A 14,107-nucleotide genomic window follows, 5' to 3' on the forward strand; every position below is an offset into this window, starting at 1 on the left:
CATAGATCCAAACTGCTGGTTTAATTCATCCACACCAGGAGATGGTTGTTGACCAGCAGAAAGGTCAGCAGGACTAGTAGCTTGCTGAGGTGGTCGATAGGGCTGTGGCATTGATGGAGTTGACATCATAGGTCTCTGACCATTTTGCATAGACGTTTGAGATTGACCCATATGAGTAGACATGGCATTATTCATCAGAGGACCAGCAGGAGTGGGACTTGTAAATGCAGGTCGAGGTTGTTGACCTTGTGCAGACTGGCCATATAAAGGACGAACTTGAGGAGTTGATTGCGATTGTTGAATCTGTTGGGGTGGACGAGACGGAGAGCCTTGAGCACTCCTGTTTCCAGACATGCCTTGCAGATGTTGCTGAGGACCTGCTGCAACAGAAAGAACAAGAGATCAGAATAACACAATAGAATGCAGACCAATGTCTGTTTACACTAACTCTGACAGTAAAGTGCAATGCTAAACAATACCTTGTTGTTGAGGATTCATTGGCATGCCAGACATGTTAGGAGGACGACCATTGGAAGCAGCGGGTCTCCACTGTTGCTGTCGAGAAGCAGGACTGTTGGGAGGATAGTTGGGTCTAGTTGGCATATTTGTAGCAGGACCAGGAATAGAAGAATGAGTAGACGCAGGAGACTGAGGAGGCGGACCTTGAGCATGATGATTAGCCATGGGTTGCTGCAATGCAGCAGATGGATGGCCTGCTTGATTCATGTTTGAGTGAAAGTTCAAAAATGGATTCGCGGCTGTTGACTAGATCGATAAAGTAAAAATAGAATTCTTATCAATTGCTCGTTACAACTTGTTACAACTTGTTACTATTTGTTACTATTTATTATAACAAGTTACTATTTATTATAACTTGTTATTACAAGTTGTTCATCTCACTTTTACATTCATTCTACACGTGACTATATCCTTCATTTATTTCTTACATTTCTTGTTCTTGCTCTTACTCTTCATCATGCCAAAAGTTTCCTCTGTTGGTTCAAAGTCTGCTGGCGGAGCTCTCCGTCACGATCCACTTTATGTTCAACTTCAAAATGATTCTTCTGTTGAACTTCAAAACCATGTTCGCAATCGCACTCCAAAGGATTCTCTTCAACAGCAAGAATCCGATTCTGTCGATATTAAAACTTCAAAAAAAATTCTAGACATGGTTCGATCACAACAGGATGAGATTTACAGAGAAGATGCTTTGGCTAATTCATCAGAACACACATACAGTGATGCTTCTGCTAAAAAGTATGTGTTTTAGGATGTGTTTTTTTCTTTTTTTTTACAAGTTGGAATTGCATCTTCAATCTTTTTCAATCCATGGATAGTACAGACCATCACTCTTGCTTACATTTATACTGTTATTATAAATTCATCTTGTTAGGATTTCAAAATATGCTGCCATCAAAGAGCAAAGGCGGAAACAAAAGGATGAGTCTGATGATGAACAAGAGGACGATGAAAATGAACTCGCTGAAGGGGATTATGAAGACTTTGAACACGATGAGTCTGATTTGGTATGTACAAAGCCATGACTCTGGATTTTTAATACAAAATAATTGTCAACGTTTTATTTCTAACCATTACATGTATAGAGAATCGATGCTGGAGATGAGAAACTTATGGAAAAGTTTATGAACAAGGAAACAAAAAAACAAATTAACTTGTCGGATCTCATCATGAGTAAAATTCAAGCTACTAACGATACAATGGCTCAAGGTATGAATGGCAATCGCATACTATTTTGATTTTACATGCGCTGTATACTCATCTGTTTTGATCCCCTATCAAGATCAAGAAACTCGCAATGAAATACCAAGACTCAACCCCAAGGTTGTCGAGGTGTACACAAAGTAAGTGCCTATCTCGACGGATCACATCATGTTTAAATAGTCTTGCTTAACACACTGTGTTAGGGTTGGCATTCTTCTTAGCCGATACCGTTCTGGACCACTCCCAAAGCCATTCAAAATTATCCCCACTTTGCGTGACTGGGAAGAGGTCTTATATATTACCAAACCAGACCAATGGACTCCTCATGCCATGTATCAAGCTACTCGAATTTTTGTATCCAATTTAAAGTCCAAAATGGCTCAAAGGTATGTCCGTCTGAAATCATGCAACATGTCCATTTCTGCATACTCATGACAATTTCATTGGTCAAACAGATTCTTTAGTTTGATTCTTATGGACCGTATTCGTGACGAGATTCAGGAAACTAAAAAACTCAACTATCATCTCTACATGGCAATTAAAAAGGCTCTTTACAAACCTGCTGCATTCTTCAAAGGGTTTCTTCTTCCAATTTGCGAATCGGGTACATGCACTTTACGCGAAGCTGCCATCCTCGGTAGTGTTTTAATTAAAGTATCTGTTCCAAGTCTCCACGCTGCTGCTGCTCTTTTGAAAATTGCCGAAATGGAGTACACGGGTCCCAATAGTCTGTTTATCCGTATTCTTTTGGATAAAAAGTATGCTTTACCATTCAAGGTCATTGACAGTCTTGTGTTCCACTTTTTAAGGTTCAAAAGAGACCAAAGAGAGTTGCCTGTGTTGTGGCATCAAGCATTATTGACATTTTCTCAAAGGTGAATTGTACTGATTTATATTGTCTACACGGTTTGATCCACACACTCGTTTAAATTTTACATGTATTCATTCATGGGTTGTTGAATGGTTAGGTACAAGGAAGATCTGACTGGTGACCAAAAAGAAGCACTGTTGGATTTGATCAAACACAAATCGCATGAATCTATCACGCCCGAGATCCGTCACGAATTACAAAACTCTGTATGCAGAGGTGAAAGCAAAGACATTCCTGAAGAAGATATCGAGATGGGTGTTGAATTCTAAAGCACATTCAACGTAGACATTTCAATAAACTTGATCATTTTACCACTGATGTGTAATCATTGGATGCGTTATATAATTTGATTCTCAATTTTGGCTCAACATGTCCTATTTTATTTATTTGAACAGTATCCATGGTTTGGTTACAAACACTTGAGCTCAATCACGCCGAGTGCATTGCAATAATAGGCTGAGATTCAGTATAATAAACTCCTTGGCGCTTGTATGCTTCCAGTTTCTCCTGAATGAGTCCACCCAGTTTAGTGACTCTGGCAGGATGATCCAAAATAGTACGAACAAGGGACATGTGCCATTCCTGTGCCGATTTTATTGCGCCTAGATGTCGTGAAACTACATACTCGGAAAACTCGGATGAATGTGCCAATTTTTCAATCCCCCACGTATGACTGAGAACACCATTGAGAACAGCGTATGCTGCAACAGATAGCTCTTCAATTGTCCCCTTGGTGAGTTGCATGAGTTGTTTGATACTTAGACCATGCGCTATATTGGTACAGTTGAAAATGTCAATAAAAATCAATGCACAAGTATTAAAAATTGATAAGCCTAAACACTAATGTATCAGAAATAAACTGCAAAAATAAATTACACCTACTTTCAAGCTTTTCAAAAATGTGCAATGTCATGCGTTCAGTCTGGTCATTGTCAATTGAGCTAGTAAACAAACAGATTAAATGCATAAATCATTACATTGCTAGAAATAAATAAATTATCCAGAACCCCAATGACAAAATAGAGTTACCCAACACCAAGAAGGCATGAATAAGTACGAAGCAGTGATAGTTTGGCATCTCCGGTACTCGATCTGCACATGGCAATTATTGTATCAAGAAAAATACTTTGCTGATAAAGAATAGTCAGGCCCTCTTCCCTAGATCCAAAGTTTGCTACAGCCACAAATATGGCATCCTTTTTCAATACATTGCAAAAAATTTACCAACACCCATGAAAAACATGTATTGTTAAAGGCAATGAGAATAGTAACCATCCACTGAATTGCCATAAATGTACTACCTTGATATCGCTGTCCGACTCTTCAAGAAAAGGCTGCAACGCACCCAATATATCAAATCGCGTTTGAATAGCCTCTGCATATTGATGCTAGATCAGCACATGAATCCAAGCATTAGTACTGTCTAAACACATCGAGCCAGTCTAAATGCTCTTTCAACATACATAAAAGGGTGAAAACACTTACTTGGTTAAAAATCAGCATACCCCAAAACTTGATTGTAGCACATGTGGTCAGTCGGCTAACGATATCATCCACGTTGGGTGAAATTTGCAAAGCATCAAACAGCTGTGAAATCACACCTGCTTTTTCCAAAAAAAAGTATCCATTTGGTGTTTCGGTAAACTATAATGCATAAAATCCAGCACCACACTAGTGTTAAGTCGATTGAATAAAAAACTGCCAAAATAACTGAATTGGGAATGACTCACACTAGTTAGAATCTCAATTACATTTATGGACTCGAGCAAATCATTTTGAAAAATAACTCCAGTGAGGGAAGACAAGGCGCCTTGTTGGGCACAATAATCAAACGCGGACTGTGAAGACATGCTGATATTGACCAACAGATCGTATATACGAAGTTTCACCGTGATGCTTTCACTGGAAAGTCTGTCCATAGTACTTATATTATCAGGAGACAAGAGTGCTTCCAGTGCAAACGGGTGACGACCAAGCTGCTTTAAAAAAGAAGATGCCATTTCAGCGACTTGGCTATTTTCAAATGCAATGCATTGAATGACCAGAGTAAAAATATTTGATTCAACCTAACCTCGTTTAATCAACATGATGTTCAATGTAGACTTGTTAGGATTGATACAAGACCATCAAACTTGGGTGTAGATTCAATAATATTTACCAAAAGACGCAAATCTGACTCGGAATACACTGCACGTTGAATGATATTAAAAACTAAATTGTTGACCACGGATAACTTGCTTTGAAACCCAATGCGCAATAAATCCTATCATGAGATTGTATACTTTCAAGATGAGCGATAATAGCAACATAGATTGTTGGCAAACAAGAGTAACCCACTTTGAAAGACAATATATCTGCAAAAGAAAGCTTGCTCAAGATTTTGTTTAAAACAGCACAACATAGTTCAATGATGGACGTTGAGGATGACTTGCATAAAATTGCTACAACTGTTTCTGGAGCCAAAACTTGACCATTCTCTTGAGAAAACGATTCTGATATGAATTAAAATGCATACAAGTTTATAAGGCTGATTTGATGATAGAATAGATTGAATCTTGAAAATACCTAGAGCAACTTTCCAAATAGTGAGGGCATTGAGTAAAGCAGATTCATCATCTGAATTCCATTCATGAGAAAGAGCCAGGTGTTCGAGTACTTGTGTTGATGCCAAGAGTGCCTGCTGGGAAGTAGTAGATTCGTTGATGGTCATGATCAGATATTTGTTATATTGTTACGGCCGTGTTCACGTAAAATGAAACCAAATGTCAAAACACATGAACAGACTCACGTGTCGTTTTACAATCTATTTTATAGATTACACACCCCAAAATACACCTTTTGTTTAGAGATTAGACACTATATTGACAAACTGCTTGCTATTTATAGGGTCTCTACTGTGCGATAGTCAATCGGATTGCATTGAACAAGAAAATTTTGAATCCAACCTGCCAAAACAGTCCACTTGAATGTCACTCAAGGTTCAACTTTATTAATACTGCTATTGGATTACTGTGGCTTGTATCATCAAGTGCAAGGTTCACTCATTCTTTGTTTTTAATTAGAACGGACTTGCACATGCCCGTCTCTGGCATTTGGTTGATGCCAAGGATAAGATCCTTGGAAAACTTGCGCAGCGAATCAGTATTGCTCTCAGGGGAAAATACAAACCCAATTATCATCCAGCAGGTGAAATCATTAATTTGACTTTTTATATCAATAATTTAATGGATTGATCTGGAGTGATGAGATGATTATTGGATTTTTGAGCAAGATTCAATTTGATCTGTCGGAGTGTCGTTTGTAACTAGCTTCAATAATGTGGCTGGTAGTTTTAATGTTTGCAACAATAGATCTAAACTCAGCTCTGGATGTTTATACAATGAATAGAGGACATGGGCGACTATGTTGTTGTGATTAATGCCAAGGATGTTGCCTTGACTGGTAAAAAGTCGACCCAAAAAGAGTATATGTGGCACAGTGGATATCCAGGTGGACAGACCGTGCTCAAGTTTGACAAGTTTATTGAACGTCATCCTACCGAGGTAAGTGATGTTTTGAAGGCCTGTTTGAATCTGCTGTATTTGGAATGTTGCCTTGATGAATACCGCTTTGACATCATATTGGTATTGTAGCCATTGAAAAAGGCAGTTTGGGGTATGATGCCCAAGGGAAATCTTCGAAAGGAACAGATTCACAGACTAAAGCTATTTGCAGGCAGCGATCACCCATATGCAAGCAACATTGTCAAATCATATATTCCCGAGCCAGTAGTAGCGGTAAAGACGGAAACTGTAGCGGATAATTCAGCATTGCAAGCCTCGTTACCACCACCTGTTAAGATCAAATTCGGAAAGCGAGCTAAAAAATAACAGATCTACTTATTGGGAGTCTCGGAGTTGCTTGAATAAGGTGTAATTATGCTGAGTTGTGATTAAGCAATGCATTAAAGTGTTTTGGATTGGTAATGACTAGACATTTGAGTAGTTAAAGGGGCTAAAAGGGCCTAAAAGGCTCATCAGTTTCATGATGACACATTGATGGAAACTATCGGTTGAATGGGAGCTTGAAAGAAGTAAACGGCCCTTGTAAGACTGACAACACAGACTTGAAACCAAGCTCGGTTAGAATAGGTCAGATAAGCCGCTAGATGAGAAAAACACAGTCATGTGAAAATAATGCTGCCAGCGGACAAATCAAACAGGAGCACAAGGCGTCTTGGGTGGACTCGAGTGGAGTCATGCCAACAACAGTTTGATTATAAGCCATTCCCTCTTGGCACAGTCAACACATGGACATTTTTAGTCCCTTTTAAAAGCAATTTACAACTCGTTCTTGTCCAATCAACTTTATAACGCTTAGGGCGGGTCATGATGACAATATCTGATCACGCGTCTGCGAGTATAAATAAGTTGCACATCTGGTCTTTCCACTGTATTACCTAACTCTCTTATCATGGCTACTCTTCTTGACCAAGTTGGCGGTGAAGATGCCGTCGGTGCTGTTGTTGAAATCTTTTACGATAACCTTGTCAAGGATGAGCGTGTGAACAGCTTCTTTGTCAACACCAACATGGCTCGTCAACGTCGTATGCAAAAAATGTTCTTGTTGCACGTACTTGGTGGTCGTGAATACAATGGCTCTTCTATGGTCAAGGCTCATGCCAAGCTAAACCTTAAGGATGAGCACTTTGACGCCGTAATTGAAGTGCTTACTGATGCTCTCAAAACTGCCGGTGTTGCCGACCCTCTGGTCAAGTCTATCATTGATGCTGCCGAAACTACTCGTGATGCAGTTCTTGGTCGTGTCAAGGAGGACGCTTAATCCCAGCCTGGCTTTACCCATTCCTTCATGACTACATCTTTTTGACCCATTCAACCAAGTTAATAAAATATCATCTTGTTGACCCAAAGTACATGTTTGAATTAGTTAGTATTTTATCACGTGTAATCACGTGGATTTAACTTGAATTGCAGTGGATTTACAACTGCAATTTACCTCAATGTTGGGCAACAGTGTGGATGTTGTTGATGAATCAGTCAGTCAGGATCAGTCACTCGATGTGTCCATCGAGCATTCTTGTGTTGAAAACACTGTTTTAACTCCATTGAAACGATCGCTCGCTCTTTCGGACATCAATTCATCGGACATTAAAAGATTGCATGTTGATGATACGCATCACATCAATGCTGCTCAAGCAAGCAATCTGCAAACTACAAACCATTTATCTCTATCCAATTCAACTGCTCAAACCACTTGTTTTGTTTCAGAAAAAGACTCGAGTGATGATCTGCACAATTTTGATTCAATGGATGAGGTGTTGGCTACAGTAGATATCGATTCTATTGTTGCTCCATTGTAAGTCTGTATACGACACTGTCATGCTTTGCTTGAGATTAATATTACTCAGCTTCTATTCTACTGGATCTTTGTTTTAGAATGTCACCGGATGTCAAGATTCAACAAGATGGACCAGCCAACTTGTCCATGTTGTTAAAAACATTCTATCAGCGATTGTTTCCTTTTAAAGAAATGTACAGATGGCTGAGTTATGGCGGAGGTGACTATTCCACGCAATGGTGTTGATTCCGTATAGTCAATTACATCTTACACATATAAACTGCATTCATCCTTATAGTACACAACTATCACTTCACCAACCGTGAATTCAGCTTTACTCTGCTTTCCGAAACGTATCTTCGATATCAGTCATACAAGGGATTTGAAGATCTTAAAGCTGACATTGTTCGACTATGTCCTGCAAAAATCGATATTGGTGCAGTATACAACATTAAACCTTGCGAGGGAAAAACAGTTGCATCTTCTGTGTTTATCCCAGTAGAGCGTGAATTGGTTTTTGATATCGACATGACAGATTATGACGAAATTCGGACATGCTGCAGGTAGTTTTACAATCCAATGTTTGCATTGAACCCTACTTGACATCTTGATGTGTTTTATTTACTGCTACTACAATCTAGTGGTGCGAATGTTTGTAAAAAATGCTGGCATTTCATGACCATCTCCATCAAAATTATTCATCGGGCACTAAAGGGTATAGTTTTAGTTTGCTCATCGCTACTGGTTTGGCTTACCACTTGACCATGACAACTAAATTATTTTTGTGTATTTCAATCTGACCATTATTTTATAGAGGATTTCGGATTCAAACATATTCTTTGGGTCTTTAGTGGTCGTCGTGGTGTCCATTGTTGGGTAAGTGACGAACGCGCACGTAAACTGACCGTTGAATCTCGTCGAGCCATTGTTTCTTACCTCGAAATCATTCACGGTGGTGACAATATGGCTCAAAAAGTGAATTTAAAGGCCACTTTATTGCATCCATCTTTGGCGTAAGTATTTATTGACTCGGCAAGTCTTGTATGTCAGAATCTTAAACTCTCTTCATATTGTCTTATACATGTGAACAATCTTTTGCAATATGTTAGATTGTCGTATGATGTGTGTTTAAAGTATTTCGAGCCTGTTCTGTTGGATAAAATGCAAATTCTGGCTACTCCTGAACGGTGGAACAAAGTACTGCGGATCATTTCTGACGAGTCAATTTGTAAATCACTCAATGGTATCTGGTCATCTAATCCAGATTCAAGTTGCCGAGAAAAGTGGAATCAACTCAAACGAGCTATTTCAGATGATCAGGTACATTGAGAGTTGGCATGCATGTTTATACATTTTATGTAATGAGTGAATACTTGTTCAATCCTGTTTGGAATACTTATTCACTGTTTATTTTTAATTCAGAAACCTGCTCTTAAAGTACTTCCACGAAATATCATACTGCAATACACATACCCTCGTCTTGACTCCAATGTCAGTATTGGTTTGAATCATTTGCTCAAAAGCCCATTCTGTGTTCATCCCAAAACAGGTATTTGCTTTAATACATACCGAGTTACATTTGAAATGATATGAACCGCTAATCGTGATCTTTGTATGCGTGTGTACTATGATTTAATATTGATACAACTCGTTCATTTTGTATAGGTTTCATTTGCGTTCCAATTGATCCAGCTCGATGTGAAGAATTTGATCCTCACCATGTACCCACCATTGATTCTCTTATTAAAGAACTGGATGAATTGCCGCCCTTTTCGCAGTCGATTGGGTCGGGTGGATCAGGAGACTACGAGCGCACATCTCTTGGACCCTATGTCAAATATTTCAAAGAACAATTTCTAGACAGTATGTCAGAGTCTATCCGCGAATCGTTGCGACAAAAAAAAGCTGACATGGATAAATCTCTCCAATTCTGATATGTTGATGGTTTATTCAAATAAGTGGTTGCGTTTAAAAACCTTGTGATTCATTCTCAATCGAAATAAACATCACTTGCAACCCTAACTGTATATGTATATCCAAGAATCATAAAGCAGGAGTCTTGAAACCAATTCCCTATATCATCAACAGATGCAAAAAGTGAGTAAACATCAACCCCAAATCGTTCAGCGATCATCCAACTTGCATGTTTATCCAAAAAGCTTGCCAAAACTTTCCGCGTGCATCCTTTTAGTTCAGGTAATTGTAAAAGACGCTGAAATAGAATATCAAAATCCAATGGCTAGCAATATAGCATTCAAATAAATTAATTCAAATCTTGTGCAAAGTCACATCTTTGGGTTTAAATGTATACCTCAAAAAGGAGTACACGCTGGTGCAAGGTTGCATCGTTTCTGATGTATTCGGAAATCAATTTGTGACATTTATCTATTGCTGTTCGTTTTAAATGAGGTGATGTAAAATGTATATTAAGGTCGTCCATTTCTGATTCAGATAATGAGGACATTGTGTTTTCGGATTGATTTGTGGCAGTATGTTGCACAATGGGTGGAACAGTATGAGCGTGTCGTCTTGTTTGAGCTGTTCGAGTTGAATGTGCAGAATCAGTATGTACAACTGGTGCTGTAGTAGAACTAACCCGTGAAGCTGAGATCAATCCAGAAGTTGATGCAACGGCTGGTGAAAGTCTGTTCTCTGTACTGAATTCAGATCTGACCGATGCAAACAGTGTATTAGATCTTGCACTTGACAAGCCAGGGTTGGACTGACTTCCCGAACCACATGTTTTGGAGATACTACGTGGCCGTTGACACGTCTCTATGTTTTGTCGAACAGGCTGCACCACAACGTAAGCATCTTCTTCAGAATCGTGGTTTAAACTAGTGTCGTGATCGCTATCTACAGAAACGATTTCAACGGGAGCTCTGATTTCTGTTTGGGTTAAAAGTCCCAATGATAGATTCTGAGATGGATCATGGCTGCTTGGGCTGCTAATGACGTAAGGTCTTGAAGACGTCTGTGTAGTATTTAACTCGGTGAGTTGTGTAGAGATATGCGCCGGTTCGGGTAAAACAGCAATAGAAGCTAGGTTTTCAGAAAAATCATTTTCACGAAAAGTAGTATCTGCTGATGCCAAACGAGAGGTATGAATGGATGTAAATGGAGAGATGGATAGCAGCGTAGGAGAATCTGGAGATGAAATGGTATAAGGTTCAGATAAAGCACATACTAATGGAGATCCTGGATTTAAATCCTCATTGCACTGTGAATATGCACAATTGGATAATCTGGGTGATGCTATATCCATATTGTTTTCCAACGGCAGACGTGCATCTGAAAAAATCACATCATCATCAGTCAAAACAATAGGAGCAGTAGCCTCAACAGGATCGGCTGCAATAGAAACAAAAGACTGAGTTAGATCAATGTTCTGAGATAAACTAGCAGAGCGATTCGGCTGTAGTTTTGGTATATCATCGACAACCATATCTCTATCAAACAGAGTAGGAGTTAATGTTTCAAAAGTATTGCTTCTTTGATCAGTTTTGTCTGAAGGAAAATATGAAGGTGTGTCGTGTGCCTGTTCAAGATCTGTTATCTGATTTTGCAGCTCTATGGTGCGCTGGTTAGACTAAATCCCAAAATTAGAAAATCAAAACATAAATACAACTTTTGTTAAAGCAGTCGATAATTCCTAGTCATGCACCACAGACCCAAACAAAACAACTATTCGAATGCTTACCCAAGATTCAAATTCTTTTTCAATAGCTTCTATTTCTTTGTCGGCTTGTAATCTTTTAGCTGCAATCTCTTCCTGGCATTGGTGTTTTAACTGCACAATCCTGTGATGATCGACTGTAGTAATTTCCGATTCAGCAGATTTCAATACTTGCTTTTCTGCGGATTGGTGATGCATTACTTTCAAGGTAGTGTTGGATGGATTCGAACAAAGTGATTGACGTTTTGACGGTAGTAACTCGGTTTCATCCACGTGGGCGTCAGTGGTATCAGAAACCAAACGTTTTTTGGTGTTTGCGTTATTATCACTTGATGCTACAAAATTAGATACATTGTCCAAGCACAAATCATCATTATAATCAGTTATAGATTTATACGGTGCTAGACATGGAGTATCCGCAACAGATTGGCTAGTGTGTGCAACATGCCACAGTAAAGGCGTTGGTTTATATGCCGGATGATTTGCTTGAGTAACTGTCGTGTCCGAGTCCGATTCACTACCCACTACATCAGACTCTTTTTCTAAACAATCTGAAACTATTCTCAACAACAAGTCTGGAGTTGTATTAGAATCCGACGGAATATGAGTGGATGATGTTGGAAATGGGTCATTTATGCTAGTAGTCGAATGATCGCGACGGGTTGAAGAACGCAGAATAGCAACTCTACGCAACTCCATTTTTGCTTGAGCCTCTTCAGCAGTTAAAAGTTTTGACATGACCAGCACACGTTTTGATCGGTGTTTTGCACTATGGGTTGCGTTTGATTTTAAAACTGTGCATCCACCATATTGTAACATAAGACGCTGTTCCTGATCGTGGGTGTCCTTTGCAGATGCGGACATTGCCAATGCAGTCTGGAGTTCGATATCTTGCTTATCCAAAGCCTTTTGCATTTTTTTCTTACCTTTTACTAAGCTATCCACATTGATATGAACCCGCTTTGGCTCAAAATCATCTTGCTCGTACATGTTTTGAATGTCTGTATAGTCCGCATAGTCAAACTCTGATCCAGTATAAAACGAAAAAACTTTTGTAGCTGATTGCGACCTAGAGCGTTTAGATAGACTATTTGCTACAGGAGTCAACGTATCCGGTTGTGATAATCCTACACTATTTTTATCTCGAGATTCAGACAAACCGTGTGTAGAATCGGATAGCAAAAACCGATCCAACGATTCGGGGAAAACCCGTTTTCCATGTTTAATCGATTTCAAAATAGTTTTTGGAGAAATGCCTTGGAGTTTTGCACATGTTTTGATATGGGATATTCGAGCACGAATTGGAAATGATGTTTTAGAGCACCAGTCTTGTGTGCAGAACAAACAAGATGATAAATCCAAGAGTTTAGCCGATTCAGAATCAAGCGTTGAAAGAATCGATTGATTTTGTGGTTCCTGTTCGACTTCATTTGCCTGTATTTCTGATAAAGCAGCTGATTTATCCAAACATGTATTGGTATGACGTTCACGCTGGTCTGATGACAAGCCTGATAAATTCACGGTACATACTGGACAGTAAAATAGTTTATTTGAATTAGATGTTGAAGCAACTGCCTGATCATCCTGATTGACTTTTTGATGACTTTTTAAAGCCTGTGATGGTTGTGTTGAAAGGATTTGTACAGTGGGTTGACTGTTGTGCAGTGATTGCGAATCATTTGGCCTTGAAGTGACTGTCGAATCAAGACATTGATTCACATGCATTTCCAAAGACATTCCATCAATACGATGAGCAGGAACTGCACAAATTGGGCACGATAGTTCTGTATTCATTGGTTCAGTGACATGCTTTAATACTGACAATGGTTCGTTGAGAGTATCCGAAACAACAGGTCGAGGCAATGAAAGTAAAGGCTCGATATGAGTGTGTAATGCATTCGCTTGAGATGACGAATTGGTTTTATCCAACTCGATGGGTTGTGTTTCTGATATAATACATGACTGGCTTGACTCTTTCAATGTAACAGAAACTAGTTTCCTTGTGGGTTGCGATAGAGTGGATCTTGTCCGACCTGTTCTTGAAGGTTTTAATTCTTGGGTTTGCTGTCGTCCTGAACTTCGTAATCTTTTACTGGCTGCAGTAGAGTTGGATGAGCGCATGGGAAGTGTTTCAAAGTCATCTGAATCGCTCATTACTGTCAAAATAGTATTTCAATCTTCAATCTTTAGAGTTTAACTTGACAATCTGAATAGATTTATATCAAAATGGATTCAATGTATTTTATCGAGTAAAAATCATTGAATTTTTGATATTTTACAGCCGATTATTTTGGGTTAAAACACGATTGTAAATAAGATTCACTATTGCATAGTTGAACTGGAAGCAAACCGTTTGATTCACTAAATTATTATTTTGTGATAAACTCAATGTATTGCTTATTTCAAATAAAATCAATGTTAAAAACACATACTATTCAAGTTGTAATCCATTAGAAAAAAATTTAAATTGCTTTATTGTTTTCAACAAATTCAAAATCAAC

The 14,107-nt window shown here is 38.8% G+C and overlaps 6 protein-coding genes across 6 annotated transcripts; 4 read left to right on the forward strand and 2 right to left on the reverse strand.

Annotated features, from left to right (window-relative positions):
* Window positions 1-1,038: 1,038 nt before the first annotated feature.
* On the forward strand, window positions 1,039-2,908 carry BATDEDRAFT_16966 (snoRNA-binding rRNA-processing protein ENP1). The gene is made up of 7 exons (XM_006679755.1): window positions 1,039-1,257; window positions 1,394-1,526; window positions 1,605-1,728; window positions 1,802-1,862; window positions 1,926-2,108; window positions 2,178-2,597; window positions 2,691-2,908. The coding sequence occupies exons 1-7, from the start codon at window positions 1,169-1,171 to the stop codon at window positions 2,860-2,862; spliced, it is 1,182 nt and encodes a 393-aa protein (XP_006679818.1). The 5' UTR covers window positions 1,039-1,168; the 3' UTR covers window positions 2,863-2,908.
* Window positions 2,909-2,938: 30 nt separating this feature from the next.
* BATDEDRAFT_89502 (uncharacterized protein) lies at window positions 2,939-5,316 on the reverse strand. The gene is made up of 9 exons (XM_006680084.1): window positions 5,159-5,316; window positions 4,931-5,085; window positions 4,752-4,856; window positions 4,324-4,659; window positions 4,079-4,237; window positions 3,895-3,981; window positions 3,623-3,789; window positions 3,476-3,534; window positions 2,939-3,363 (listed from the first exon to the last, which is right to left on the reverse strand). The coding sequence occupies exons 1-9, from the start codon at window positions 5,301-5,303 to the stop codon at window positions 3,023-3,025; spliced, it is 1,554 nt and encodes a 517-aa protein (XP_006680147.1). The 5' UTR covers window positions 5,304-5,316; the 3' UTR covers window positions 2,939-3,022.
* Window positions 5,317-5,559: 243 nt separating this feature from the next.
* BATDEDRAFT_25748 (mitochondrial 54S ribosomal protein YmL23) lies at window positions 5,560-6,462 on the forward strand (the record flags this gene model as incomplete). Its single annotated transcript, XM_006679805.1, has 4 exons — window positions 5,560-5,571; window positions 5,656-5,779; window positions 5,981-6,135; window positions 6,226-6,462. The coding sequence occupies 4 exons, from the start codon at window positions 5,560-5,562 to the stop codon at window positions 6,460-6,462; spliced, it is 528 nt and encodes a 175-aa protein (XP_006679868.1).
* Window positions 6,463-7,045: 583 nt separating this feature from the next.
* BATDEDRAFT_89503 (uncharacterized protein) lies at window positions 7,046-7,492 on the forward strand (the record flags this gene model as incomplete). The annotated part of the gene is made up of 1 exon (XM_006679986.1): window positions 7,046-7,492. The coding sequence occupies one exon, from the start codon at window positions 7,046-7,048 to the stop codon at window positions 7,412-7,414; it is 369 nt and encodes a 122-aa protein (XP_006680049.1). The 3' UTR covers window positions 7,415-7,492.
* Window positions 7,493-8,077: 585 nt separating this feature from the next.
* BATDEDRAFT_12476 (DNA primase subunit PRI1) lies at window positions 8,078-9,864 on the forward strand (the record flags this gene model as incomplete). The annotated part of the gene is made up of 7 exons (XM_006679749.1): window positions 8,078-8,150; window positions 8,229-8,493; window positions 8,572-8,645; window positions 8,745-8,943; window positions 9,040-9,250; window positions 9,353-9,479; window positions 9,596-9,864. 7 exons carry the CDS (start codon window positions 8,078-8,080, stop codon window positions 9,862-9,864), a joined length of 1,218 nt encoding a protein of 405 aa, XP_006679812.1.
* A 365-nt stretch (window positions 9,865-10,229) lies between these two features.
* Window positions 10,230-13,760, reverse strand: BATDEDRAFT_25751 (uncharacterized protein; the record flags this gene model as incomplete). Its single annotated transcript, XM_006679806.1, has 2 exons — window positions 10,230-11,519; window positions 11,631-13,760. The coding sequence occupies 2 exons, from the start codon at window positions 13,758-13,760 to the stop codon at window positions 10,230-10,232; spliced, it is 3,420 nt and encodes a 1,139-aa protein (XP_006679869.1).
* Window positions 13,761-14,107: the final 347 nt, after the last annotated feature.

The sequence above is a fragment of the Batrachochytrium dendrobatidis genome (assembly GCF_000203795.2).
Source record: "Batrachochytrium dendrobatidis JAM81 unplaced genomic scaffold BATDEscaffold_8, whole genome shotgun sequence".
Lineage (NCBI taxonomy): Eukaryota > Fungi > Chytridiomycota > Chytridiomycetes > Rhizophydiales > Batrachochytrium > Batrachochytrium dendrobatidis.

Coding starts and splice junctions, on each gene's coding strand:
- BATDEDRAFT_16966 (XM_006679755.1), top strand. CDS start 1,169: ATGGTTCGATCACAACAGGATGAGATTTACAGAGAAGATGCTTTGGCT. Junction 1,527..1,604: donor AACACGATGAGTCTGATTTG/GTATGTACAAAG, acceptor TTACATGTATAG/AGAATCGATGCTGGAGATGA. Junction 2,109..2,177: donor AAGTCCAAAATGGCTCAAAG/GTATGTCCGTCT, acceptor TTGGTCAAACAG/ATTCTTTAGTTTGATTCTTA.
- BATDEDRAFT_89502 (XM_006680084.1), bottom strand. CDS start 5,303: ATGACCATCAACGAATCTACTACTTCCCAGCAGGCACTCTTGGCATCA. Junction 3,982..4,078: donor GTATGCTGATTTTTAACCAA/GTAAGTGTTTTC, acceptor GTGCTGATCTAG/CATCAATATGCAGAGGCTAT. Junction 3,535..3,622: donor TCATGCCTTCTTGGTGTTGG/GTAACTCTATTT, acceptor TTTGTTTACTAG/CTCAATTGACAATGACCAGA.